General features: G+C 41.8%; 1 protein-coding gene across 1 annotated transcript in view; it reads right to left on the reverse strand.

Annotated features, from left to right (window-relative positions):
- The window catches only part of LOC101532167 (maltase-glucoamylase), a 108,410-nt gene extending 90,302 nt beyond the window's left edge, over positions 1 to 18,108 (reverse strand). The window contains exons 1-12 of the mRNA XM_058681251.1: positions 17,434 to 18,108; positions 12,445 to 12,571; positions 11,411 to 11,481; positions 8,641 to 8,761; positions 7,593 to 7,702; positions 6,449 to 6,600; positions 5,762 to 5,933; positions 4,260 to 4,359; positions 2,283 to 2,395; positions 1,821 to 1,946; positions 976 to 1,107; positions 742 to 858 (exon numbers count right to left, since the gene is read on the reverse strand). Coding sequence (XP_058537234.1) covers positions 742 to 858; positions 976 to 1,107; positions 1,821 to 1,946; positions 2,283 to 2,395; positions 4,260 to 4,359; positions 5,762 to 5,933; positions 6,449 to 6,600; positions 7,593 to 7,702; positions 8,641 to 8,761; positions 11,411 to 11,481; positions 12,445 to 12,571 — 1,341 coding nt within the window. The 5' untranslated portion in view covers positions 17,434 to 18,108. The remainder of the gene's footprint in view (positions 1 to 741; positions 859 to 975; positions 1,108 to 1,820; positions 1,947 to 2,282; positions 2,396 to 4,259; positions 4,360 to 5,761; positions 5,934 to 6,448; positions 6,601 to 7,592; positions 7,703 to 8,640; positions 8,762 to 11,410; positions 11,482 to 12,444; positions 12,572 to 17,433) is intronic.
- Positions 18,109 to 25,927: the final 7,819 nt, after the last annotated feature.

Consider the following 25,927-nt stretch of genomic DNA (forward strand, 5'->3'; position numbering starts at 1 on the left):
TCAGCTTCTGGTAATTACTATTTTTGTTCAAACAGAATTCTTTTAGCTTCTACATATGAGGGAGAACATGTGGAATTTCGCTTTCTGAGCCTGATTTATTTCACTTAATATGCCTCCCAGATGTATCCACTTTGTTACAAATGATAAGATTCATTTTTCATGGATAAACTGTTTTCCATGTGCATTCTGGCCTCATTTTTATCCATTCATCTATTGATGGACACCTGGTATGATTTTTTCATATTATTTGCTCTGCTCTACCCTTTTTCTATCTAATTTTCCTGAAAGATTATACCCTGAACCAGCAGTTAATAAGCTCATATAACATAGGGACAGATGAAGGTTTGAGAAAGCAGCAAACTTGACAAATGCTGCAGAGGAATTGACATGAAGGGACATGAAACAATCCCACTGGATTTACCAGCCAGAAAGGGATTAATGCCATTGGCCAACGAGTGTCAGTGACATGATGGGGCAGGGAGGAGAAGGATACTGCAACCACCAGTCCATGAAAATGAGGGTTCCTCCAAAGGTTGATGGAAAGTGAGTATCATGAAAACACGATGCATGGGTCATAAAAAAAAGTTTGCAACAAACATACTTTTCCATCCCATTTTCACCTGAACTTTTAGAAACACTCTCACATAAACATCTGAAAAGTACATGAAAGCAATCACACACACACACACACACACACACACACACACACACACACACACATCATCTTCCCCATGAAGTTACCTGTCCAATGATAGGAGTCACCCCAGTTGAATCATTCACCCAAATCCTCATAGCTGAGCCACGGTCATATGGGCCATAGGGATTATCTGAGGGAGAATTGTTGGAGATGGCTGGATCCTAAAAAGGCAAAAAAGATAATAAAGAAACCAACTGGGGGAACTCATAGACTGGGAATTGGGGGATGAAGGGAAGGAGGAGATATAATGAAAAGGAAGAAAGAATAATTTCACCTACCACAATGATGACCAGTTTCTGCCCATTACTGTGTAACTCCTCAGCAAACTCAGGGAAGCCCACATAATTCACTGGATCATAGGTGAAGTCTTTCCTCTGCTCCATATAATCAATGTCAGCATGTTGAACATCCTTCAAGAATCCATCAAAGTCCATAGCTTAGCACTTAGGCATTTGCCAGTTACATGAAGTTAATCAAGTTATCATTAGTGTAATTCCAGATAAATGTGCTGGACTTTCCTTGGTGTTAGCAATCCATCCCTGGTGTCTAAGTTCTTACTTTCCAAGAATAATTTAGAAAAAGAAATGACACATTGTTTCCCTAAGTCCATACCCCCTTGCAATCAGAGTCATTGTATTATTGATGATAAATTACCCAGCCTATTAAAGATACAACCACTGCCTAAATTTTACTCCATCCACAAGATAAAAGCAAAAACCATCACTATTATACTTTTCCATTTTTTGTAAATCTTTAGGAGATTAAGAAAAAAATTGTTTCTTCCTTGAGAGCATTTATTTCTTGCAGAAGTGCATTTGCTGGACTTGGTTTTTTAAAATTCTTAACATATTTGAGAAACAAGAGGGAGGTACAGAGGCAGAGAGCTTCTCATTGGTTCACTCCCCAATGCCTACAGCAGCTAGGACTGGGCCAGGACCAAAGCTGAGAGCTTAGAATGCAATCCAAGTGAGGGAGGAAAGAACCCAATCACTTGAGCCATCCCAGAGACTTCATTGTTTAGGAGTTGAAGTCAAAAACTAGATCTGGGACTCAAACCCAGCTACACTGATGTTGGACACAAGCAGCTTACCCACTAGCCTCCTGCTAGAGAAGGCTGACTTACATAAGGGAGTTGTGCGGCACGGTTTCTCTCCACGACTCTTCTCATGTTCTCCAGGGATCCATAGTCGTAACGACTGAGGTGAAATCCAAGTGCCCAGTATGCGGGTAGAGCTGGTCGTCCGATGAGCTGGAACAAAAATGTGATATAAGAAAATACAGAATCTTGGATGGAACTTTTCTGTGTGTTGATTTGGAGTACAGAACATGTATCACCTTCCAACACATTGATTCATAACTGGTAGAATGCTCATTTGTTTTTCCAGATAATTTGTAAACCACTGAGCATAGGGCCCCATTTGGGGTATCTTTATACTCTGCCAACCTTTCATATCACAAAATGTTGCCAAGCAGGTTTCAATTGTTCTGTAATATCTGAAAACTGTGATAACAGATATTTGTGGATCATGCTTGAATTTTTTAAATATATGCTCTTTAGGAGTAAGTTGTGACAGCATGAGTTTACCTCCAGATATTCTTGAACCACTTGTTCGGGTGTATCTCCCAAGAACACGTAGAAGTCAAGAATGCCCCCAATGGTACGGTACGTGACTGCTGGTGCAGGCTGGAGGGCAACCTCTTGAAAGATTAAAATTGAAGAAAATAAAGTTAGACTTTTTTCCTGGAGTCACAGCCACACACTATTTAGCCAGAGAGTCACTGAGTGTCTGAGCAAGCATAAAGCGATCCGAATGCCTTACATTTTCCCTGCAGAGGGACAGACTAAAGATCAAGATCCACCTCAATGCACATGGGGCCACAGCATTTGTTCTACGAGTGTTTTCAATAGTAGGTAACGTCTTGTGCCAGGGTACTGACCAAAAAAGTAGCCAGACACATAAAGGGGAAACAAATATGCCACAGTGGCATTTAAAAAAAATACTGGAGGTTAATGCCATTTTAAGTTACTAAAATCCCTGAGTAACCTAAAAGCAGACCCTCTCAAAATAACTCATAGGTTATTATCCCGCTCCAAGGAGTAGTGCAAATCTTCTAGGAAACAATGTGCAAATACTCAGACACTGTTACCAGACCATATGATTCCCATGTGTCCTCCCAAGGACACATTCCTATGCACAGTCATTTTCCCCATAAGTTTTCCCTATTAGGATATTTTACAAAGTCTCCGTTCTAACCACCCTATGAGTTACACATCACCAAGCACTCTAATGTAAATGAATATTGCACATGTAAATGAACCATCTTTTTTCTTGCTAATGTTTTTGTCAGTTTAATTTGCACTCTCCCAAGAACTAAATATATGGGGTAGAGGACATTTTCCCATCCTTTCACATTCACAAAACATGTCATTCCCACATGTCAATAACACATTCCAGTGTTAATGCGAGATTATAATCCAGTCAGCCACAACAGGGAATGTGAGATTACACTATAAATTCAAAGTCTATCTAGGTTCCAATCAGGCTTCTCAAGAAATTGCCTTTCAATCTTGGATTGCATCTAGGGTTAAAAGCCCTCCAGATTGACTGAAATACACTCTTTGGCCAGAGGAATATTTGTGTGGAATATTTAGTATCATGTGATTTTTTTCCTCATGAAGTTTGAGCCTGTGTTCTGATTCCTTTCATCAACTTGAAACTGTGTAGCCCTTATCATATCTTACTGTTATTTTGCTATTGGGTATCCTAACTGCCTTAGAACCATCCAAAATGCTCTTGCAGTCGCAGAATTATGTGTCTAAGAATCCTCTGTTGAGTATCTTCTAGTGATCTTAGGTCCCTAGGAATGCTTTGCAAATACTCTTTGGTGAAGGATAAGGTAATATCTTTCCTTCTTTAATTTCCAATGCACTGCAAACAGAAAATCGTACAGAATAACATGGGAATGAATTACCAGAAAAAGTTGTATGTGTATGCTTACAGGCAATGTTTACTCTAAGTTTCTGTACTTACTATTCATTTGAAACAGTTTATGAACTACCCATAGACCACGTTTTGAGTAGCAATTGTCTAATGTGATAGTTCTCACTGGGGGGATGGGAGGGAGTCAGGATCCCACCTCCATCATCAACCCTATGAGATTCTGATTCATCTCCACTACCTCTATGGTAATTCAGTGCTGCTAGGGTCTACCGCATGAAAAGCTTAATAACAGATGAGAAGAAATTGAGAGAAACTGTCTCAACAGATTACATGGAAGAGTTCATGATGTTAAATCTACAACAGAAAATATTCCAATTCTAATCATACTAATATTCTAGCAAAGGCAACCAGATTCGAAAAATCCTGAGAAAGAGACAATTTCCTTGTGCTTGACTGCCCTGGGCCAACAGGTAATGAAGTAGAAAGGGAAAAACCAGAGAACACCTAAGGCTTTAATCTGTGCTCTCAGGCATTAAGAAAGGATCATTTCCTTTTATCATAGTGTTGTGAGGAAAGAAATGAAAGGCACACTTTGCAGGTTGCTTGGTTTAGTCTTTTACCCATGGCATTGCTGTTCATCAGAAACACCCCAAAGGACAATCCACTCGCATCTTCCAGGCACAGGAAGAACGTCTGAGCACCATACAAATTACTTCCAATCTAAAGAAACATTAAAAAGCAAAACATTATTACCAAGCAGTATAAACACTATATGGTCAGATTGGCTAAGGAAAACAGCTCTCAGTCTGTGAGTAACTGAGAAGCAATATATATTCAGTTCACCTCCCACATGATGGTACCCATGCCGCAACCTGAGGTTTCTCAGAGGAAGCATTCCCAGCAGCCATTCCCAGATCAGCAGCATTGAATCAGCCCCTACTCTGCTTTTCTGATAGGCAGGTGCACATCCAAAGCAGGGATTGGAAGGCAGACAACATAGGGGTCATATCCTTTCTCGGCTACTGATGACTTATTTTATCTTGGCTAATTTCCAAACCCCAGTTTCATCTATGAAATGAGGACATTATGTTTTTCTCTGGGTTCTTCTGCTGAATAAAAACAATATATGAAAAGAATGGCTTAAAAAGTTGTTGCTACGATCCTAGTTCTACTGAATCAGAAAGGGCATTCAGAAGGAAAGTGCAACTGAGCCTGGGAAACATCATTGCTTCAAGCTTTAACAGTCAAACACACGAAAGCAAGACAAAATGGAATAATAATACTCAAAACGAAACTTTTATGACCCCATTCATTCTTTATGGAAAGAAAGAGTCATACATGGTGATAATTTGCTGACAAATCAAATATTTTTCAAAGATCAGCCTAAGGTTGGCATCATGGCTCAATTTGTTAATCCTCCACATTCAAGGGCCAACATCTCATAAGGGTGCTGGGTCTGTGTTTCAGCTGCTCCACTTCCCATCCAGCTCCCTGCTTGTGGCCAGGGAAAATAGTAAAGGATGGCTCAAGTCCTTGGAACCCTGCATCCATGTGGGAGACCCAGAAGAAGTTCCTGGCTCAAAGCTTCAGATTGTCCCAGCTCCAGCTGTTGTGGCCATTTTGAATGAACCAGCAGACGGAAGATCTTTCTCTCTGTCTCTCCTTCTCTATGTAAATCTGCCGTTCTAATAAAAATAAATAAACCTTAAAAAAAGATCAGCCTAAAAATATGAAAATCATAATCCATTGTATGCTCAAAATAGAGATAATAATATATATTTTCCACAGTTGTTTATTTCAAAGAGAGGGAAATACAACTTAAAGTAATTGGAATTTTACTGGGCATTTTCTATGTTGCACATAATCTTTTAGAAAATTTGTATACAGCAATTCACTTACCCTTGTAAGTATTATACTCATTTCATAGGTAAAAAGCTGAAGATACAGAGAGGGAACTAACTGACCCAGAACCACACAACTGGGAAATAGAACAGCCGGAATTCCAACCCAGTGAGTCTCACTCTAGAAACTTACCGTTAACCACCACATTGTATGACTAGAGATATTCTCTAAGAATAAGGTTATGCTATTCAGTAGAAAAGAGCCTATCCCAAAAGTTTACCTCATTGGGGGCTGTGTCTCTCGTAAAAATGGGCCAGGTCTTCCAATTCATGTCATGTCGGTACTGCTGATGCACGTGTTCTCCAAGACCATAAACATTAGCACTGGGCAGGCGGACGGAGAGCTGCAAGAACTGATCAGCAAACAGGAGCGGCCCGATGCTCGAGTCAAACCTAACGTAGGTGACAACACAGGGACAGGTGAACAAGTAGGGCAGAGAAAGCCTAACCAGTTACAATAGTGTTCTTTACAGCTCAGGTTGCTCCATGTTTGTTTTCAGTCCTATTTACCCTCCTGTGGCGTGTCTCCATGGACACTAACAGTTTAGGACTCCTCAAGGTTAGATGCCATGTGGCACCTTTCTTCTATTTGTTCCCCAGAAATCCCACCACCTGCCCTGAACACCATATGTATGTGACTGTGAGAATTCAGCAAATATTCACTAGTGAGCAGGTGGTTAGACTAATAGAGAAAAGAAAGGGGAAAATAAAAAGTTAACTTGACTACACAAACAGAAGGAAGAAAAAGAAAGGAAGGCACAAAATAGCATGCATTTGGAAAAGGAGTGTCAGGCATGCCACCTTGAGCATCGTTGTAGAAATGCACTCTTATCCAGTCTGCCAGACAGACCCTTCCTTTACCACAGAGCCTTACTACCATGGGCCCCTGATGAGTTTCCAGAGCTTACAGAACACGATTGTTGCTTCTTCTGGTCACTTTGATGCTAAATGGCTGCTTGGAAACTTCAACTTCATAGTTTAATGAAGCAGCAGCATTTCCTTGGAAGGGTTGCACATGCTCGTGGGGCACTTCATACCTGTTCTGGGTTTCATCTGTTAACTGTAAAGAGGGTAGAGAAAGCCAAATGAAAACTCTGTTGTATTGAAAAACAAAAGTGACGCTAGTAGCACCAATGCTGCCATGTATCTGTCCCTGTAACAGTAGAAACCAGACAAAAATTGTCATTGCATCTACACTACATTACATCACTCTTAGGTGGAGAGATATAGTATAAGTGAATTATTTCCAGAAAGTCAACACTTCTGATCATCCCTCTGAAAAAATACTTAAACAATAATAATAATGAAAATAATAGCTATGGAGGTGGGCATTGCGGTGCAGAGTATTAAGCTGGAGTTTTGCAGGACCACTTTCTATATCAAACGATTATATCAAGTCTCAGCTACTCCACTTCTAATCCAACTTCCTACTAATGTGATTCTGGGAGACAAAAGGGAATGGCTCAGAGTGATTGTGATCCATTTAGAAAACCAAATGGATTTTCAGCCTGGCCCAATGTTTGAGCATGAACCAGAGGATGAAACATATCTCTCTCTTGCTCATTCTCTTGCTTCTCTCTCTCTCTCTCTCTCTCTCTCTCTCTCTCTCTCTCTCTCTCTCTCCTCCTCCTCCTCCTCCTCCTCCCCCATCTCTCTTACACACACACACACACACACACTTAAATAATAAAAATAAATAAACTTAAAAAAATAAATTGGGCTAGCTATTAGACCATGGTCTGCGATGCCATATCCCATATTAGAGCATCAATCCTAGTCCCAGTTGCTCTGCTTCCAATCCAGTTCCTTGTTAATGTGCTGGGGAAAGGAGCAGAAGATGGCCCAAGTACTTGGGCTCCTGCCCCAAGTGGGAGACCTGAAGAGAGTTCCTTGCTTCTGGCTTGGACCTGGCCCTGCCTCAACCACCAAGGCCACTGGTGAGTGACCCAAAGGATGCAAGATTTCTTTCCCTCTGTCTCTGCATCTCTCTGTCATTCTGCTTTTCAAATATACAAGAAATCTTTACAAAAAAACAAACCACCACCACATTACCTTAAAGTGAAAGCGGTTTGAAGTCTGGTATTCTGCTGTGAGAAGGACATTGTCAACAGTATTTCCAAACAGAGACGAAGAGGTCAGGCTTTTCATCCGGGCTGTGAACCCTAACATGTAAAGAAGAAATTAGCTGAGTCCAATTTTTTAAATAGTAGCTCTATGAAATTACACTTTATGCCAAAGGGGCTAATTAAGAAAAGAAGAAAATTATTTCCCCAAAGAAGGGAAGAGATGATAAATATCCAATTATCCACACATTCTCTCTTGGACTAGATCCTAAAGCTGGCATTGCTTATCCAAGGTTTGTGCTGCTCTGCTACAAAAGCTGCCTGAAGACCTCCCTCAGAGGTCAAGCTCATTCCACCTGCCCAATAGCTATTCAGATAACTTTACATTCTCAGCTCCAATGTGTATATTTATATCCCTTCTCACTCATTTATACACGACATTATAGGTGATCGTAGAAATTGGTGCCACTTCCCTAACTAAATGAAAAATAAGGTAATAATTGTGACCTTGTTCCAAGAACCCCAAATCCAAGAGCAACTGGGATGAGGAACATTCCTCCTCAAATTCAATCACTGTCAGTTCTCATTAAGATGCTCTTCATCACACAGTAGCAAGGAGAGGACATGTTAAGTTTATAAACACCCATATCATCTAGGTGACTTTTTGCAGAAGTTTTATAAAATTGGAAGTGGAATTGTTCCTTTTTCATAAAATCATGTAAAAGTGGAGTCAAATCCTCTACTTAAAAACTGATAAGCCTGGGGACCAAACACATCGTGACGATTGCACATGTACAGAGGGACATAGACTCAAGCTACAAATAGAACATGGTCTCCAGGCTCTCAAGGTAGAGAGCAAATTTTCCTTAGTAGCAAAATATATACTAGCCCTTGGTTCAACAATGCCCATTTTGTGTCACACATGCTGGCCTGTCCCTGACGGGCAGGACATTACCTGCTACCACAGCTCTCCTCTGGGGGATAAGAAGCCAGCCTCTGGACTTGGAGTGCCTGCCTTGTGGCAGAGTCTAACTTACCTGCATTTGTATTTACAAGGTCACTCTCCACTTGGTAGCCATGATTCTTGGAATAGTAGCACCAAGGGACACTGGTAGCTCCCTGAGAATTCCAGCAGCAGCCACGCTGCTCACATACCGCCTGAAACAAGAAATCATTGTCACTCCATCAAATGGAAGAATGTTGTGATTTGTATGACTTAAAACATTGAACTTGAGATTGTGGCATCAATAACTTCATTTTATAAAGGGTAAGTTTTCTGTTGCCAGAAAAATCATAAATGAAAGTACATTTATTCACAACTAATTTTTTCTGATCTGTGTCCATTCTGCATAACAAAACAGAAAACACAATGCATTTCATATGTTTCATCACAATAAAAAGAATGAATATATTTAACTATCCTAAACTGTAATTCAGTTACATAGCCAGAAATCCAACAATACAAATATGGGTTCATTTATAGAAATTCTAAAACAAATAAGCAAATAAAAAATGTTTGCAATCAACTTTATTCAGAATTTCTCAAATCAAAACAATTTTGATTTAATTTTAAATAAATATTAAAAGGGGTATCTGACACTTTATGTCATTTATGATACTTTATGACATTTTAAAATATGAAAACACATCATACTTTAATCATTCAAATCACTATTCACCAAAATGTGCCCTAGCTATTTTAAGGTGTTACAAATATGAACAAATGAATGAGTAAATTGAATAAACTGAACCTTGTCTAGGTAAAATATCTTAAGTATAGATTGTTTTCTATGAATCTTGAGTCACATTTTGAACACTGTTTGGCTAGTAGGGTGAATGTGTAGGGGTCCCCTGCTGGACCACCACTTCTACTGGACAGCATGAGTTGGGATCGGGGGCAGACCAGTCTTCCATTTCTGGAATAACCTCATCTCTTATTCTGTCTCCTTACACTATTATAGCCACCCTGGGTTCCTAGCTGTTTCATCATCACATCCACGCACATTCCTACCTACACAATCTTCCCAATAATAAAATGTTCATGGAGAATGAGAAATTAAAACCAAGCTTCTGGATATGTGGAAGCTCTTGCTTTTGGACTGGGATGTTATTCCTCACCATTGTTCTGCTTTTATTCATTTACCTTCTCTTGAAGAGACCAACAAGATGATAAGCTGCTATCTCTTCCTTATTCACACTGCCTCCCTCTCATCCCATTCATCATCTAACAGAGGGGGGAAATACTGTCTTTTGGTGTAAATGACTCTTTTTTTTATTTATTTTTTTAAAGTTCTTTATTTTTTTCTTTTTTTTTTTTTTGTTTTTTTGGTTTTTTGGTTTTTTAGAATCCAGCATCTTATTGTCCAGATAAGTTCAATGGCTTCTTGGGGAGACTATCTCTGGTCTGAAGGTAGAGCCGATAGAGTGTCATCCCGAACAATGAAAAGCCCCAACATAACATCAGCAACAATTTATAATGTTATGGAATTAGTGGACAGGGTATTGGGTAACCAATATGTTAAATAAAAAAAAAATACAAGGTCTTAACCACATTAGATTGAGATAATATTACATTTTACAGGTACTATTTTACATATTGACATCATTTCATCTTAAATTAAGGCAAACATGTGGTATCTAATCTTTTGGGATTGGCTCATTTCCCTTAGCATTATGGTTTCCAGTTGGGCCCATTTGGCCGCAAACAACTGCATTTGTAAAGGATTCTTAAGAGCAACCAAAAGAGCAACTTTCTGGAACATCATGAATTACAGCAGTTCTCTGAGAATAAAATGGCTACAGCCAAGAGTACGGCAGTGACATGCTCAGTCATGACTCAGAACAATCTCCTTTCCATTTCTGATGTAGGCCTGCGATTGCATGTCAGGATTTCACTTAGAGGATGCATCTGTTTACACTTCAGTCCACTTTTTCCTTCTTAAGATAACAACAGATGGATATGGTCCATGCAATGCCCTTTGCAATCATGATAATCAGCTGTACTTCAGCAGAGGACATAAGTCAGTGCCTGCTCTATCTTTACCTTGATGTTAATAATCTCCTTGCTCGCAAAGCACAACTGGTGACAGTTTGTTCTTATTTTAAATCACATTTTATGCACATGTAAGAATTTTATGGTAGACCTTAGATAACCTTCTAGGAATTTGAAATGAGGCAACAACAATGGAAACAGGGACAGAGTCTATGAGAGCTAATAATCAATTTGTGTTGCCAAAGACCAGTACATACCAACACATCATGAGTAAATTCCAGATCTTATATGCTGCCTATCTGGAATTTAAATTTCAGAAATATTTGTTTTTATTCCCTGGATCTAGCAACCCAAGGGAGGTATTTGGGTTTGTTTGTTTGTTTGTTTAGCTCTTCCTTTTCTAAACTACACTGCCACACCAGCACGGGGACAGTATTAAATCGCCTAAGTACTAATGACTGCACAATCTTTGAGAGTACAAACAGGAAAGCATGGTATGAACTCTTCAAAGGAAGCAGTATCTGTGGCAGGTATTGTGAGAGAGTAGGATAAGCTGCCACTTGGGATGCTCACATACCACATCCAGCTTTCTGCTAATGCCCCTGGGAGGGAGTGGATGAGTATTCCTGCCACTCATGTGGGAGATTATGGTAGATTTCCTAGTTCTGGCTTTGGCTTGGACCAGCCCTAGCTGTTCCGGGCTTTTTGGAAGTGAGCCAGTGAGTAGATCTCTGTCTCCCTCTCTGTGTTACTCTGCCTTTCAAATAAATGCAAAAGTCTTAAAAATAAAGCAAAACTAAATCCATAATTCAAACCTGTGTTGGTGTCTGGTCAGGGATGCAATCTATCCGTTCTGATTCATCGACCACTGGGCACTCAACAGAATCTAAAACAAGCAAATTAAGAAACTCAGCAACAAATTAATAATAGCTTAACATACAAAAATGATATTTGTAAATCGTTTTCTTTGTATTGGACTATCTAATAAAAAAAGTGATTCAAGGGGCCAACACTGTGGCATAGCAGTTAAAGCTCCCCTCAGTGCTGGCATCCCATATGGGCACTAGTTCGAGATTTATGCACTGCACGTTGAATACAGCTTCCTGTTTACAGCCTGAGAAAGCAGCAGAAAATCATCCAAATGTTTGGGCCCCGGCACCCATAATATGAGGCAACCACAGGAAGCTCCTGGCTCCTGGCTTTGTACCATCTAGCACTGACAATTAAGGTCTTTGTAGAGTGAAAAATAAAGGAAGGATTTCTCTCTCTCTCACTCTCTCTCTTCTCTCTATATAACTCTGTCTTTTAAATAGATACATCTTAAAAAAAGAAAAAGCTCCATATTTGCACTAATTTCTGCTTTAAAAGTTTTAATTGTTTCTAGATTAATAAGACAAGGAACTGCTAAGAGCAGACCAGTCTAGATTATCTTTGGGAATAAAACAATTCAAGTACTATTAATAAATTAGGCCAGGTAGTTTTCTAAGAGAGGGAGAGAGAGAGAGAAGCAAATACTTTGACCAATATACCCTTCACACAAGGATATTACTGATTATGACTAACAAAATTAGAATTATTCAATGAAATTCATGAAACATTGTTTCAAATGTCATTAGTGGAATCCTTCAAAGAGCTAATTAAACTGAGAAATGGAAGTGTCAGACAGTAGAACCTACAAGAAACTCCTACTGTATGGCCAACATGTTACACAGACGTTCCAGGCAGCATAACACACATGCACACGCAAGTGCATACCAGTGAACACAAAAGCATCAGCCTCGTACCATGGATGAGCGTCTAGCTCTGACATCAGCAGTACAGAAAAGGAGTGCCCAGAATTACTTGTTACCTTGTGACTCCGCTGGACCAGTGGCCAAAAGCACAATCAGAACAGCAGCGATGATGAACACCACAAGCAGAATAGTGCTGAGCACAAGCTCCAAGGTGGTAAACTTCTTCACTTTCCTTCTTGCCATCTATTTAAAAAAAAAAAAAAAAACAATGAATTTTACTTAATACATAACCAGCAAATTTTTAGTGGGGAAGCTCTAGTGTACACAAGGAATAATACAACAAACTGAACAGCCATATGCCCATCATCCAAAGTAAGAAGTCATCTCGGGGCCAGTGCTGTGACTCCACAGGCTCATCCTCCACTTTCACATGCCAGCATCCTTTATCCAATTCATGTCCCAGCTGCTCCACTTCCCATACAGCTCTCTGCTTGTGGTCTGGGAAAACACTGTACTCATGTGGAAACCCAGAAGAAGCTCCTGGCTCCTGGTTCAGGATCAGCTCAGCCCTGGCCATTGCAGCCATTTGGTAGTGTAACAGTAGATGGAAGATCTTTCTCTCTGTTTCTCCTTCTCTATCTGAAAATCTGCCTAATAAAAATAGAATAAATCTTTTTCAAAAAAAAATCAGCTTATGGCCATTCTCATTTTGTCTTTATTCTTACTCACCTTTGTAAAGCAATCCTCAGGTTTCACAGCTTTGAATCTGAAAGTATTTACGTATGTCATTTTAAAAATAAGAACATTTACAAAAGACCAAGCAAAATGCTATTACCACACCTAAAAAAATTGTAATATTTACTCAATCTTGAAATTTCCCTTGCTTGTTAATAAATTTATTCTCCTATAGATGTATGTGTTTGTGTTTAAGTCTTTTTTTAATTGATAGGTTTGTTGTATAAATTTTCTCCACATCTGGATTTGAACATTGCTTTGTTATGGACATTGATATACTAAGGCCCTGGAGATAGAATTTAAACTCTTGGTGAATCAATAGCATAGCTGGTAAAGGACTGTAGAATTAAAACCCTTGTTATTCAGAAACTGATGCAAAGGCAAAGTCCAGTTGGCCTAACTGGGGCAACTTCAGATGTTTTCTTGGTTTCTGGTACAACATAATATCCTAGGCCCTTTTGTGCCTTTTCTGCTCCAATCTAGAGTCACATATCTATACGAAATCCTTTTGTGTGTGTGTGTGTGTGTGTGTGTGTGTGTGTGTGTGTGTGTGTGTGTGTTTAGGTGTAAATAACATTTAGAAACAGGAATCTAGGTACGAGCTTGTGGAATCTTGAATTCCAGAACAGAAGGTCCATGTTTATCATCTTGGATAGTGGTTGCCTTTTAAGGTCTCCCAGGGAATCCCTGAGGATTTACCATCCCAAAAAGTAAAACTACACTGCTATAGTCTACACATATGTGCCCCTTCAAAACACATATGTTGGAGCCCAAGCCCTACATCATATTACTAAGAGGGTTAAGCTCAGCAGGAAGTGACTAAATCCTGACAGCTTCACCCTCATGCCACTCAACATCTGGAGGAATGACCGACGCAAATTGCTGACGCTGTTCCTGTGCTGATCTGACCTCCTATCTGTTTGGTGCTTCATGGCCTCACGTGTCACGTGTTTCGCTCATTATGTGAGAACACATGCAGAGACCTAGGGAGAGGATCCAGGGCAACAGTCCAACACGGTCAAGGTCTAGCTTCTTCATCAGCCCTCCCACCCCTGCTTTCTTAGGCTGCCTTGTACATAACACTCTTTACAAGAATAGTCATTTCTTTCTTCATGCCTCTCTAACTTCAGAATGATATGAAACTTGGTACATCCCCATTCTCCACCCCACCAATGTTCCCTGAGACATTCTCCTCTGTCTTAAGCATCCTTCCTTCGTCTGTTGCCCAAGGTTTACATGACAAGAGGACTTGCTTCTCATATTTATGAAAAAGGACATTCCTGTTAGTCAATGTAACTCCCTGTTACTGTGCAAAAGAATGTGAAGAATTGCTTCGGTTTTCTCTAGAAAAAATGGGTCCCACACTGTTCTTCCTAACCTGAGCTATGCCAAATACATCAGATTCCCAAAATCTTGACTTTAAAAAAAACCCATAGTATTCATCTTGCTTGTAATTTTTCATAAATATAATAATCTTCATACTTGATACAATTAAATTAAGCAATAAAGCAAAGAGTGACCCTATGGTCCCTGAGGAAAGGAACTGCCTCTCTTTGGTGCTTTCCAAAGGTTGTGAGATGAAACACTGTTCTTTATACTCATGGTTTTGATTTTTTCTAAAACTTTTACTAACACTCAGATACTACAAAAAATCACCCACACATTACTAATGAAATCATGGTGTCCTCAATAAAGCTTTAGCAATAACTATAATTGCTCATACCCTAACACATAATTCCACTCAACAAATTTACCCCATTAACTATGTACACATTTTGAGAATCACTTATGTACAGAAAAGGCTTATCATGATAGCATAATATATAGCAACAAAAAAATCAAAGACACTATAGATACCCACAGACAGAACACTAATAGGTAAAACTAAATAAAATATTTAAATAAAATCATAGCCTAGTAGTTTTTGAAGTCCACAAATGCTATAACACTGCTTCTTTCATTGGAAGGTAGCCTAGACAGAAGGGACAGGTTCTCAGCCTAGGTTAGGAAAGCATTGCTACTTCTCCTTGTTCTTTCTCTGGGATTAGTTCTTGACAAAGCCAATGGCTATGTCATCATCGCTCTGAAGCAGCCCTGTGGAAATTCCAATACAGAGGGTAGAACCAAGGCCTCTACCGACAGCCCAAGCAGTGAGTCATGTTGAAAAGCAGGTGTCAGGCTGCCAGGAGACAGAAGCCCTGGGTGACAGCCCATCTCATGACAGCCCCCGAGCTAGATCACTCAGCTCACCAGTTCCCACTCACAAAATGTGGGAGATGATAAATGTGGGTTGCTCTAAGTTACAAATATTTGAGGTGACTTATTATCCACAAGTAAATAACCAACGGACATAGGTGAACATCACTTATGAGGCAAATCTCATTGACATCTTTCAATACCTACTTGATTCTTACCAAAAGCCCTTTGGCTTCATATATTCAAATATAGTTACCTGTCCCATGGGATAGTAATATCTACTTTCTGGTTATTTCCTTCACCTTCAAGGAAAAAAAAAAACTCTCCAGTACTATCTGCTTGATCTGTCACAGGGACCTGACAGTGACCAACTACCTCAGTTAGGCAGGCAGTTTAAGAAAAACTAAGGGTCCAGCATGATGGCCTAGTGGCTAAATCCTTGCTTTGCATTTGCCAGGACCCCATACGGTGCCACTTCATCTCTTGGATGCTCCATTTCCCATCCAGCTCCCTACTTTTGGCCTGAGAAAGCAGTAGAGGACAGTCCAAAGCCTTGGGACTCTGAACCCATGTGGGAGACCCAAAAGAAGCTCCTGGCTCCTGGCCTCAGATCAACTCAGCTCCAGCCATTGCAGCCAATCGGAGACTAAACCAGCGGATGGAGGATCTTTCTCTGTCTCTCCTTCTCTCTCTATGTATATTATAGGACCATAATTAAAGAATAGCAGGTTATGCTACTGGTTGCAAGGCAGTCATCCCAGTGAGCTCTGGTTGAAGCCCTGTCAGGTAGGCCCAGCCTTAGCTCTAATGTGTGCCAATGAGTGGTGCTCAGAGATGATCTATGCTAACTACCCCTGCTCAGGTCTCCCATGTGTGCTGGTACTTTAACCTGACCCTTAAAGGCCCTCCTGCTGCCCCCTCCAAACCATTTGATCTCAGCCCCTCACTTACCTACACAGTATGGTAGCCTTATGCATGGAAGTCCCTCAGCAGTAATTCCTCATCTGAGCATGAACCCTCAGGTATTGCTCACCACCACCTGTGCAATCCCCCAGGTCTCCTGCAAATCCACACCCCCAATCCCTCCGAGTGTACCACCAGACAGCCTGAGGGTTTCGCCCAGCACCATTGGCTCCCAGGGCTGCCAACCCAGGCAGGAGAGGTCCCCCAGGCCCAGTTTGGCCAGCCAGAGGCTGCCCAAGGCAGCTGCCTGACCAGTTTGGTGACCGGAGGCTGCCTGGGGCAGCGGTCTGACCCTGGTGGAGGAGGTCCCGCTGGCCCGACTTGGTGGCTGGCGTCTGCCCAAGGCAGCCAACTGGCCAGTTTGGTGGCCAGAGGCTGCCGAGGCAACCGTCTGACCCAGGACAGAGAGGACCCCTGCTCCCTTACAGTAACCGTTGATTCCCAGCTCCATCTAGCTAGTTTCTAGAATAAATGGAAATTCAAACTTTTTTTAAGTTTTCACAGGGAGCGGTCAACAACTGCCCCATAGAGTTATCTCTTGGCCTCTCTGATAATTCCATTCTGTTTCTCACATGACTGTGAGATTGCCCTTGCATTCCACATGAAATCTCCCCTGCATTCCAGTGCACACCAACTCATACACACAGTCCAACAGCCCACATACATTCCCAGGCTCTTCCCAACCATAATTTTTCATTTTATGAATAAAGGCATCAAAGTCATAGATAGTGATGGATTGTGAACTTCCTTACTGCAGTCGACTCCTCCACCACTCCTCAGCTACAGATCCATATCCTTTGGAAAAGAAATGTTCCCAAATGCTCTAATCCCATTCCCAAATTTGAACTCCTTCTCTCCACTTCTCACACTTCATATCAAGAATCAGAAAGAATTCCTTCCTGCTACCTCACCCTGAATATCAAATAAGTCACATCTCAAAGAGACACAAACACAGAGTTTACCCATAATCAGGCATGCAAAATCAACCTTGGTGCAGAGAAATACACACACATACACACGCACTAAGAAGGAGATAAATAAATTAAATATGATTTTGGTGTGGTTGAATATTTTGCTGTTGATGCTGCTTCTTTTTGTCTGTGATGAACAAATTAACAAGGAAATATTTGGCCAAAGGAAATCAGGGTAACTTCCTTTCTCTTGCACAGATCTTTTGTAGACATGAGTGAACATCAAACTCACAAACATACCTCATTGCCTCTGGTTGCTGCTCCTGGACGCTCTGAAGGATGGCTTGGCTTTGCAATAAAAGCAGAGAAGCACAATCTACAAATAGCAACCAATACCCTGGTAACTATTGGCTGGCTTATCAAGAAAACATTAATGGATGTCAAATGCAAGCGAATGCTCAGCTTTCCTTCCCAGGACCAGAATTGTTGGTTAATTAGTAATCAAGGTTTTCCGGGAAGCAGAACATCCCCTAAGATCTTTTGTGAGGTCCACTCATTTCTGTTTTTCCCCAGTATTAAATATTCTTTCAGCGGTAAAGGCTTTCCAAGTGTCTGTTAGAAGGCTGGATTGACTAATTTGTAGGTAAAGAGCAAAAATGAATAAATGACCTGGCACCCGGTAAGATTCCAGATGTCTCCAAATGTCCCAAGCAGTCGTTGGCATGGAATAGCACAATCTGCTGGTCTGTGATTGCAGCAAATGGCTTTGAAAATGTTTTCAAAAAGCTTCTCTTCTTTCTTTGTCACTTCTCTCAGCGTTTAAGCCTGCGAGCAGGCCCCAAGGCCACCGAGGGTGAGGCAATGGTGTTCTTTAGCCACAAGAAGCGCTGGAGACAGACTGGTGAAGAAAGTCTGCTTATTCAGTACAAATTCAAGTTTTTAAAGATTAAGGAAGGGGAAAGCAGGAGGCCATCTTCCGGCAGTCCCCCTGTTCAATAATTACACTGTAATTGGCTAGAAGGCATGTCTGTCCCCTTGACCCTCCAGTCAGGTCAAAGATCACGTTCTGCACGCAGGGCTAGAAGCTATGCTTCGGGTCATGGACAGGTCATCACTAAACCACACCCACCAGGTAGTTGGCAGACCTGGGGGCAATTGCCCACACACTCCAGGAGGTGTCCCTAGGCTTGTTTTGGCTGTGACTGGTGAACCTCTGAATTATGTTTTCGCATGCATGAGATACAACAACAAGGATGTAAAGGAGAACAATGAAAATCTGATGCAGTTTAGCTGTGCCCCTTCAATGACAGGTTGACTAATGACTTAATTCTTGCAGTGCACAAAACAGAGATAAGTACAAATATTTGTACGCCATTTTTTGTTGGAACCTGCTAGTCCTCTAAGGACTGAAAACCTTAAGGCCAATGAAAATAGTTTCACTAGAGGCTAGTGAAATTCTTCATTGTTTGAGGAAGTTGCCACCTGGGACACTGCAAACTTCTGTGACAACGCACTTGACCCAGAAGCCTCTCTGCACATCTCCCATCTACCGTATGAGGTTCCATGTGGCACACTGAACTTTCCCCAGCAAGCACCTTCAGAAGGGACTCCACCTGCTGCTCAAACTGAAGGAAACGCGGGTTCCAAGCTCCTGCCAAACCCTCTGTCCAGGCAAGCTCGACCCCAACTCTTTAACCCACCGTTTTTTGAAATAAAGCCTGAAATAAAACTGGCTGCTGCTTTGCCATATTGGAAACCTAAAATCCTAAAACCTGACATTTTGCTTCTGAAATCCCAGAGAAGCCAGACTCGAGGTGCCCGGTGTAAAGAGTTATTCGAATATCCTACCCTGGACCCGGCGCCATTTAATCTTCCTCACAGCTCACGACGAAACTCGCGCCAGTCCAGCCGTCTGCCAATCAGATGTAACCTGGCATTTCGCCTGAGAATCCCACCCCCAATCTCCACGCCCCTTCCCCAACTCTGCCGCCAATCATTCTTAGGCAATCAGCTGTGACAGTCTCAGGCACCAATCCCCTGGGGCCTGCCCTCAATCCCCGCCCCCATACCTTGCAGGGGCTCCCCTGAGTGGCATAAAGGCCCCAATGTGGCTCCATCTCTCTCTTCTCCTTCAGTCTTCTCCTCCCCTTCTGCCTCCCTCTTCCTCTTCGCCTTCCCACCACCCCATCCCGTTCCTGCCCCACTGGAATAAAACCTCCTAAGACATCTCCTTGCGTCTGGTGTTTTCGACTCATGGTAAAGAATCAGGCTCCGGGAATTAGCTGCACGTAATAACATAAAACCTAGAACTTTAACTGTTTTAAATAACTAACATCCAGCCCATGGGAAACCTCGAAACCTCCACCTTTCCCTCAACACACATCATCAGTGACAACCCCAGGAAGGGAGATAAGTTCTTTTGCAGTATTCTCAGGAGATTTTGCTGCGTTTAACACTCGGACTGTGCAAAAACACTAGCATTAGGTCAGGGTAGCCTCCTCTGGATTTAGGAACGGTCTCCTCTGGCGCGAGCTTCTCACATCCCCAGGCTGCTTTGGCTTAAGAGATCGCTTGCAGGTGGAGATAGGAATTCCAAGTGCTCTCATCTCTCCTCCTCCTCCTGTTTTGGACACTCCAGAACTCACCCCAACTCCTTTCCACAAGTTTTGGCGTAGTAATCTAGAGCCCCAAAACAGGACCCTTGACTACCAAATTCTCTGACACTTAAACAACTTCAACAATTGCTATGCAAAACGACCTGAGGTTCCCTATGTCTTCACTGGCATTTCTTTCTCTGTAATGGCCCTTCATCTGTCACCTATCAGATTTTCCTCCTTAGAGAAAAGATCAGAAGCCCAGATCCTGAGCCTCTTTCACTTGGATCCCACCAAGCAGGACCCACCACCTCCTCCATCCTCCTTTTGCTGCCTTGGATTCTAGATAAAAATCTTGCTCGTGTTCCAAATCTACTTCTCGGGCTCCTTCTCCTGGTCTGCTGCTCTTCCCAGATGACTCAGTCACACAACAGACAAGCCTATTGAGCAACTATCCCCTCCCTTCAAACGGTCTGCACAGTCCCTGCTTCACTTCTCCTCCTTCTCTAGCGGCTTTGCCCACTTGCATTCTCAGCAACCATGCACAGCTGCCCACTCCACCCTCCAATCCTTTCTCATCCCCGCACCCTCCACCAATGTGAACTGTGCTGCTCCCACTCTCAGTCCTCTGCTGAGGTTCCCACGTGGGCTGTCAGGTATACATTCTCCTGATGTGTCACCACCCCCCTGCCTCATCTCAAATGTCAAGAAGTGGGGAAAGGTTCAGTAACAGCCTCCATCACTGTCCCTACTAAACAGCAGTACATATTCATTTGTTCTACCTCCTTTGGCACCACTTTTTTCTTAAAGACTTGAAAGGCAAAATTTTACAGAGTGAAGGAGAGACTAAGAGAACCTGCTGGTTCATTTCCCCATATGGCTGCAGTGGCTGAAGCTGAGCTGATCCAAAGCCAGGAGCCAGGAGCTTCCTCCAGGTCTCCCATGTGGGTGCAGGGGCCCATGGACTCAAGCCATCCTCCGCTGCCTTCTCAGGCCATAAGCAGGGAGCTGAGTGGAGCCATCTGGACACAACCCAGCACCCACATGGGATGCTGGTGCTGCAGGCAGAGGATTTGCTTGATATGCCAGCAAATTGGCCACTTTTGCCACCATTTTAAAAAATATTGGTAAGAACTGGTCATCAACAGGCTTCATTTAAAACTGACTTGGGAGATGGGGAAGAGGGCTCTTTTTTGTTTTTGTTTTAGTTTTATCACCAGCTAGACTCTCCACAGGGCCTTGTTTTCCAATCGCCCTCTTAAGTTATTTCCTAGACTGATCAGAGCAGGCACCCTGATGCTCTGACACAGAAGTTCATATTTTTCATTTGCCAATTTATTTTAGCTTCTCTCTCTCCCTATTAAGATTCCTCTGCTCTCCAGTGTCAACATATCAGCCATCCTCTACAATGCTAGCATCCCATACAGGCCCTGCTTCAGGTCCTGGTTGCTCCATTTAAAATCTAGCTCCCTGCTAATGCACCTGGAAAAACAGCCAAGAATGGTGCAGTGACTTGAGCCCCTGCCATCCGCATGGAAGACCTGAATATAGCTCCTGGCTCTTGGCTTTGGCCTTGAGCAGCCCTGGATGTTGAGGCCATTTGGGAAGTGAATCAGTAGGTGGAAGCGCTCTCTCTCTCTTTCTCTCTCTCTCTCTCTCTCTCTCTCTGTGTGTGTGTGTGTGTGTGTGTGTGTGTGTTGTGCTCTCTACTTCTGCTGAATAGCAATCTATAGCCATTTTAAGGTGTACAGAACACGGTTAAATATAAACCAAAATTGAAATGTCTATGAAGAAGCCACAGGTTGTGGTTGAGAACCTGCATTTTCCTATCAACATATTGGTTAATCAATACCATGTCAATTAATGCCATAATGTTGTAAATTGTTGTAAATATTATGTTGGAGCTTTTAGTTGATTGGGATGATACTCTGCCAGCTCTGCCTTCAGACCAGAGGTGGTCTCACCAAGAAACCATTGAACTTACCAGGACAATAAGATGCTGGACTTTATGCTTGGTAAATACCTCCAATGAAAGAATCTTAACTGAATTTGAACTATGGTAATGCAACAAGGTGGAGCAATCCACCATGGGGGGAGGGTTTGGGGAGGGGTATGGGGAATCCCAGTGCGTATAAAAATGTGTCACATACTGTAATGTAATTAATAAAAAAATTTTAAAAATAAATAAAAAGCACATAGCCTTCAGATGCTAAAAAAAAAAAATAGGCATGGGTTAAGCACCTAGAATTTTCAGGGCAAAGGTAGTTAAAATTACTGTGGAAACCACCGCATAGCTATCAGTAGGAAATTGGCTAAACCCTTCAGTGGACTATGATGCAGTGTTATAAATAATGAAGTAAATTCAATTCAAATATATTGACACAAGAAAATGTCCACACTATGTTGATTAATTTAAGTAAGAGGAATTTGTACAGTGTGAAGCATAATCCCATTTTTACATTTTAAATAAAATACTCTATGTTCATGTACAGGAAAAAAAACCCATTACTCTACTAACTAGATGACATACAGTGACTGACATGCTGGATCCTATTTGAAAGGATTAATAGATGTCTTATGTGGTGATCTACCATCAACGAAGCCCAACAAGTCCAATTCATGCCCAAAATAGCAACTTTAAAAAATTGCTTGTTTGTTTGAAAGGCAGGACAACAGAGAGAGGAGGAGACAAAGAGAGAAAGCGAGACCTTCCATCGCTGGTTCATTCCCCAGATGGCCACAACAGTAGAGACTAGTCAGGCCAAAGCCTGGTGCTTCTTCTGGGTTTCCCAGTATAGCACTTGTTTTTCATGCAAAAACCCGGGGCATTGAACAAACAGCTCCAGTGACAGAGGCTGGCTTCTAAAGACACCCCACCCACTCTGCCAGAAACCTGGCTGCTGAAGGATCTCAAGATCAGAATCACACAGCCTGTAGGTCCCAGGATGAAGAAGCCTTTCACTTAGAACACTGTTGAGGGGACAGCCCAGGGTTCATATTGCCATACAGGTAGAATCACAAATTATTGTACCCTTTGATTACTAGCTAGGTTGATATTAGCCTATGTGTCTGAAAGGGACTGGAGAAAGGGCTGGTGCAACGGCACAGCAGGTTAATCCTCTGCCCTATAGCACAGGCATCCTATATGTGCATGGGTTGGGTTTGTAGTCCATTTGCTCCACTTTCAATCCAGTTCCCTGCTATTGCCTAGGAAAGCAGTGGAGGACGGCTCGAGTGCTTGGGACCCTGCACCCATGAGGGAGACTCAGAAGACACTCTTTGCTCCCAGATTTAGGTCAACTCAGCTCCAGTCATCGCTGCCATTTGGGAAGTGAACCAGCAGGTGGAAGATCTTCTCTCTATATCTCTGCAACTCTCTCTTCCAATTGCTGAATACTTGACTCAAACTCAAATCCATGTCTACAACATCTTTCTGCCAACAGGTGTCCAGTTCCAGTCATTGCTACAGTAACCACCATCTCCATACTGGAAGAGGGTGGAACCACACCCCTAACTGTGTCCCCTCTCAGCAGTAACTAGCCATGGAAACTGTTGGCATCCCATTTATGACAAACCGCTGCTGCCTCAACTCCTAAACCAATGACACTGGGTACAGGTAGATAAACTAAAGGCTAGTGGAATGCATATTCCTTGGGAAAGCCCCCAAGTGGGATGCTACAACCAGTGCACCAATGCATTTGTCTGAGCCTTTCTGCACATCCACCACCCATCTTATCAGGCTCCACCTGGTGCTCTGCACCCTCCCCAGCAAGCACCATCAGAAGGGACACCACCTGCTGCTCCAGCTCAAGGAAGCCTGCCTTCAAATCCCTGCCCCCACTCAGAAATGCTGAGCCCTTCCTCTCTTTACTCCCTCTTCTATCTCCTCCAAAAAAAAATGCTTATTTTTTTATTAACTTCTCTGAACCCTAAAAACTAAAAACATATGATATGAAAGTAGCTTGGACCAAAGTCATTCATATTGCTAACACAACCTTGTTTGCACTCTGATATTATACCTAAAAGAAATACTCATTTTATTATTCAATTGCAAGTTGACAAAGAAAAATATGCAAAGGCATGTGGAAAAAATATGGAAAGGCAAGGAATGGTGAGCCAAGTCCTTGGGACCCTGTACCCAAGAAGAAACCAGAAGCGCTTGACTCCTTGGAAGGATCAGCTCAACTCTGGCCATTAAGACCATTTGGGAAATGGACCAGCAGATGGAAGATTTCTCTCTCTGTCTCTCCTTCTCTGTATAAATCTGACTTTCAAGCAAAAATAAATATTAAAAAAAAAAGAACATTGCACTATTACAAAGTGCATCTGCCCCAAGGTAGGGCAGAGTCCTCCCTGCATGCCACTCCCTGTGACCCATGAACTGAGGTTCTCAGTGCCCACAGAAATAGATACAGAAGCTGAGATTAAATCTTGCAACATCTTCACTATTATTTGTCAGGTTAATTTGATACCTACAGACCTTAATAATATAAAAATGAAGTTCATACTTGTGCATCATTTCTGCCTTGCCATTGTTAGCAATTATTCTAAATTCCTCAAAAACCTAGAATTTTTCTAAAAATGTTCTTTTGCCATACCTTATTCCATGTGTCTAAAATAACTTTATTTATTTGCTTACTGATTTGATAGAGTGATAAAGAGATCGAGAGTGAGTGAGATCTTCCATCCTTTGGTTTATTTCCCAAATGTCCTTAACAAGCAGAGCTGGGCCAGACGGAATCCAACAACTCTGAGTCTCCCATGTGAATGTCAGAGGTCCAAGTATTTGGGTTATCTTCTGCTGCTTTCCAAGACACATTAGGCAGGCGCTGGCTAGAAAAACAGGACGGCCAGGACTTGAACTGGTACTCCCAAGTGGGATTTAGGCATTGACGGTGGCTACTTAACACAGTATGCCACAACACCACCCCTTCCATGCCTCATTTTATTTTATTTTACTTTTATTTCTGCCATTTTTTTTACATTTTTAAACATTATTTTATGATACAGTTCCATAGGCTCTGGGATTTTCCTTTCCTCCTCTCCAAATCCCCTCTCCCCCCAACTGATTTCTCCCATACGAGTAGTACAGTCCTTTATAAGCAGTCCTAAGTCTGTCATTCTGTTCTTTAAGTGTATCCTGACATTGTAGGTACAGACAATGGGGACACTGGCGAGAGCACGCAGGGATCCCATACCTTAAAAACTATATCCTGGAAAATACTAATAACAATAAAAAATTTTTTTTACAAAATAAATCTCTCTCCACTACTGATATTTGTGGATCTCTATCTATGAGATAGTGAAACTTCAGGAAAAAATGTGATCCAAAGGGCCTGAACTTAAAAATTTTGTGCACCCTCTGGAGAAACTAAACAAAAGTCTGATCTCTTATAATCATTTCATAATATTCCTAGACAATCAAAAATAAATATCGTGAAAAGTTCGTTTCATTGTTTTGATTTCTCTCACTTCACCACTGCCAGTAAAAATGGTTAGGACTTGCTAAGCTATGGGGACACAAACTGCACACCTGGCAAGAAACTGAGCCTTCTTTCTCTCTCTCTCTCTCTCTCTCTCTCTCTCTCTCTCCCCCCCCCCCCAAAAAAAGAGACAGAATGGAAAAAGAGAGAATCTTAAATCCTTTGCCTCACTTTCCAAAGATCAGGCTAAAGCCAGAATCCAGGAACTAGATCCATATTTTCCTTATGCAAGGCAAGGGGCCCAAGTACTTAGGCCATCTTCCACGTCCTTTCCAGGCACACTAGCAGAGACCTGGATGAGATAATGGCCTGTCAATGTGCATTGCTGATGTTATAAGCAATAGTTTAACCTTATATTGCACAACATTGACGCCACAGAGTTGTGATTGTGATTCTGATGTTTTCCCTTTTCTGAACTACTGAATTATACAGTTGAGAATATATTATCCTATTTTATATGTATATTCCTCAAGGTGCTCAGAGCAGTGCTAGAAAATCCTCAAGTCCCTGCTAGCTGAATCCCCTCACAATTTTCATCAAAGTCAGAACCAGTCAATTCCAACCATGGAGCCCAGCCTCCTTGTATTGAAAGTGAGGTCATGACACAGCCAACTAATCTTCCACAAAATAATACAGAAAAAAAGCCTAGTTCCTTCAGTAAATGCTCTTACAACACTTGAATAGCAGCCTGCAGAACTAAGAATCAAGACCCCCACC

The sequence above is a fragment of the Ochotona princeps genome, chromosome 25 (genome assembly GCF_030435755.1).
Source record: "Ochotona princeps isolate mOchPri1 chromosome 25, mOchPri1.hap1, whole genome shotgun sequence".
In the NCBI taxonomy this organism is placed as follows: Eukaryota; Metazoa; Chordata; class Mammalia; order Lagomorpha; family Ochotonidae; genus Ochotona; species Ochotona princeps.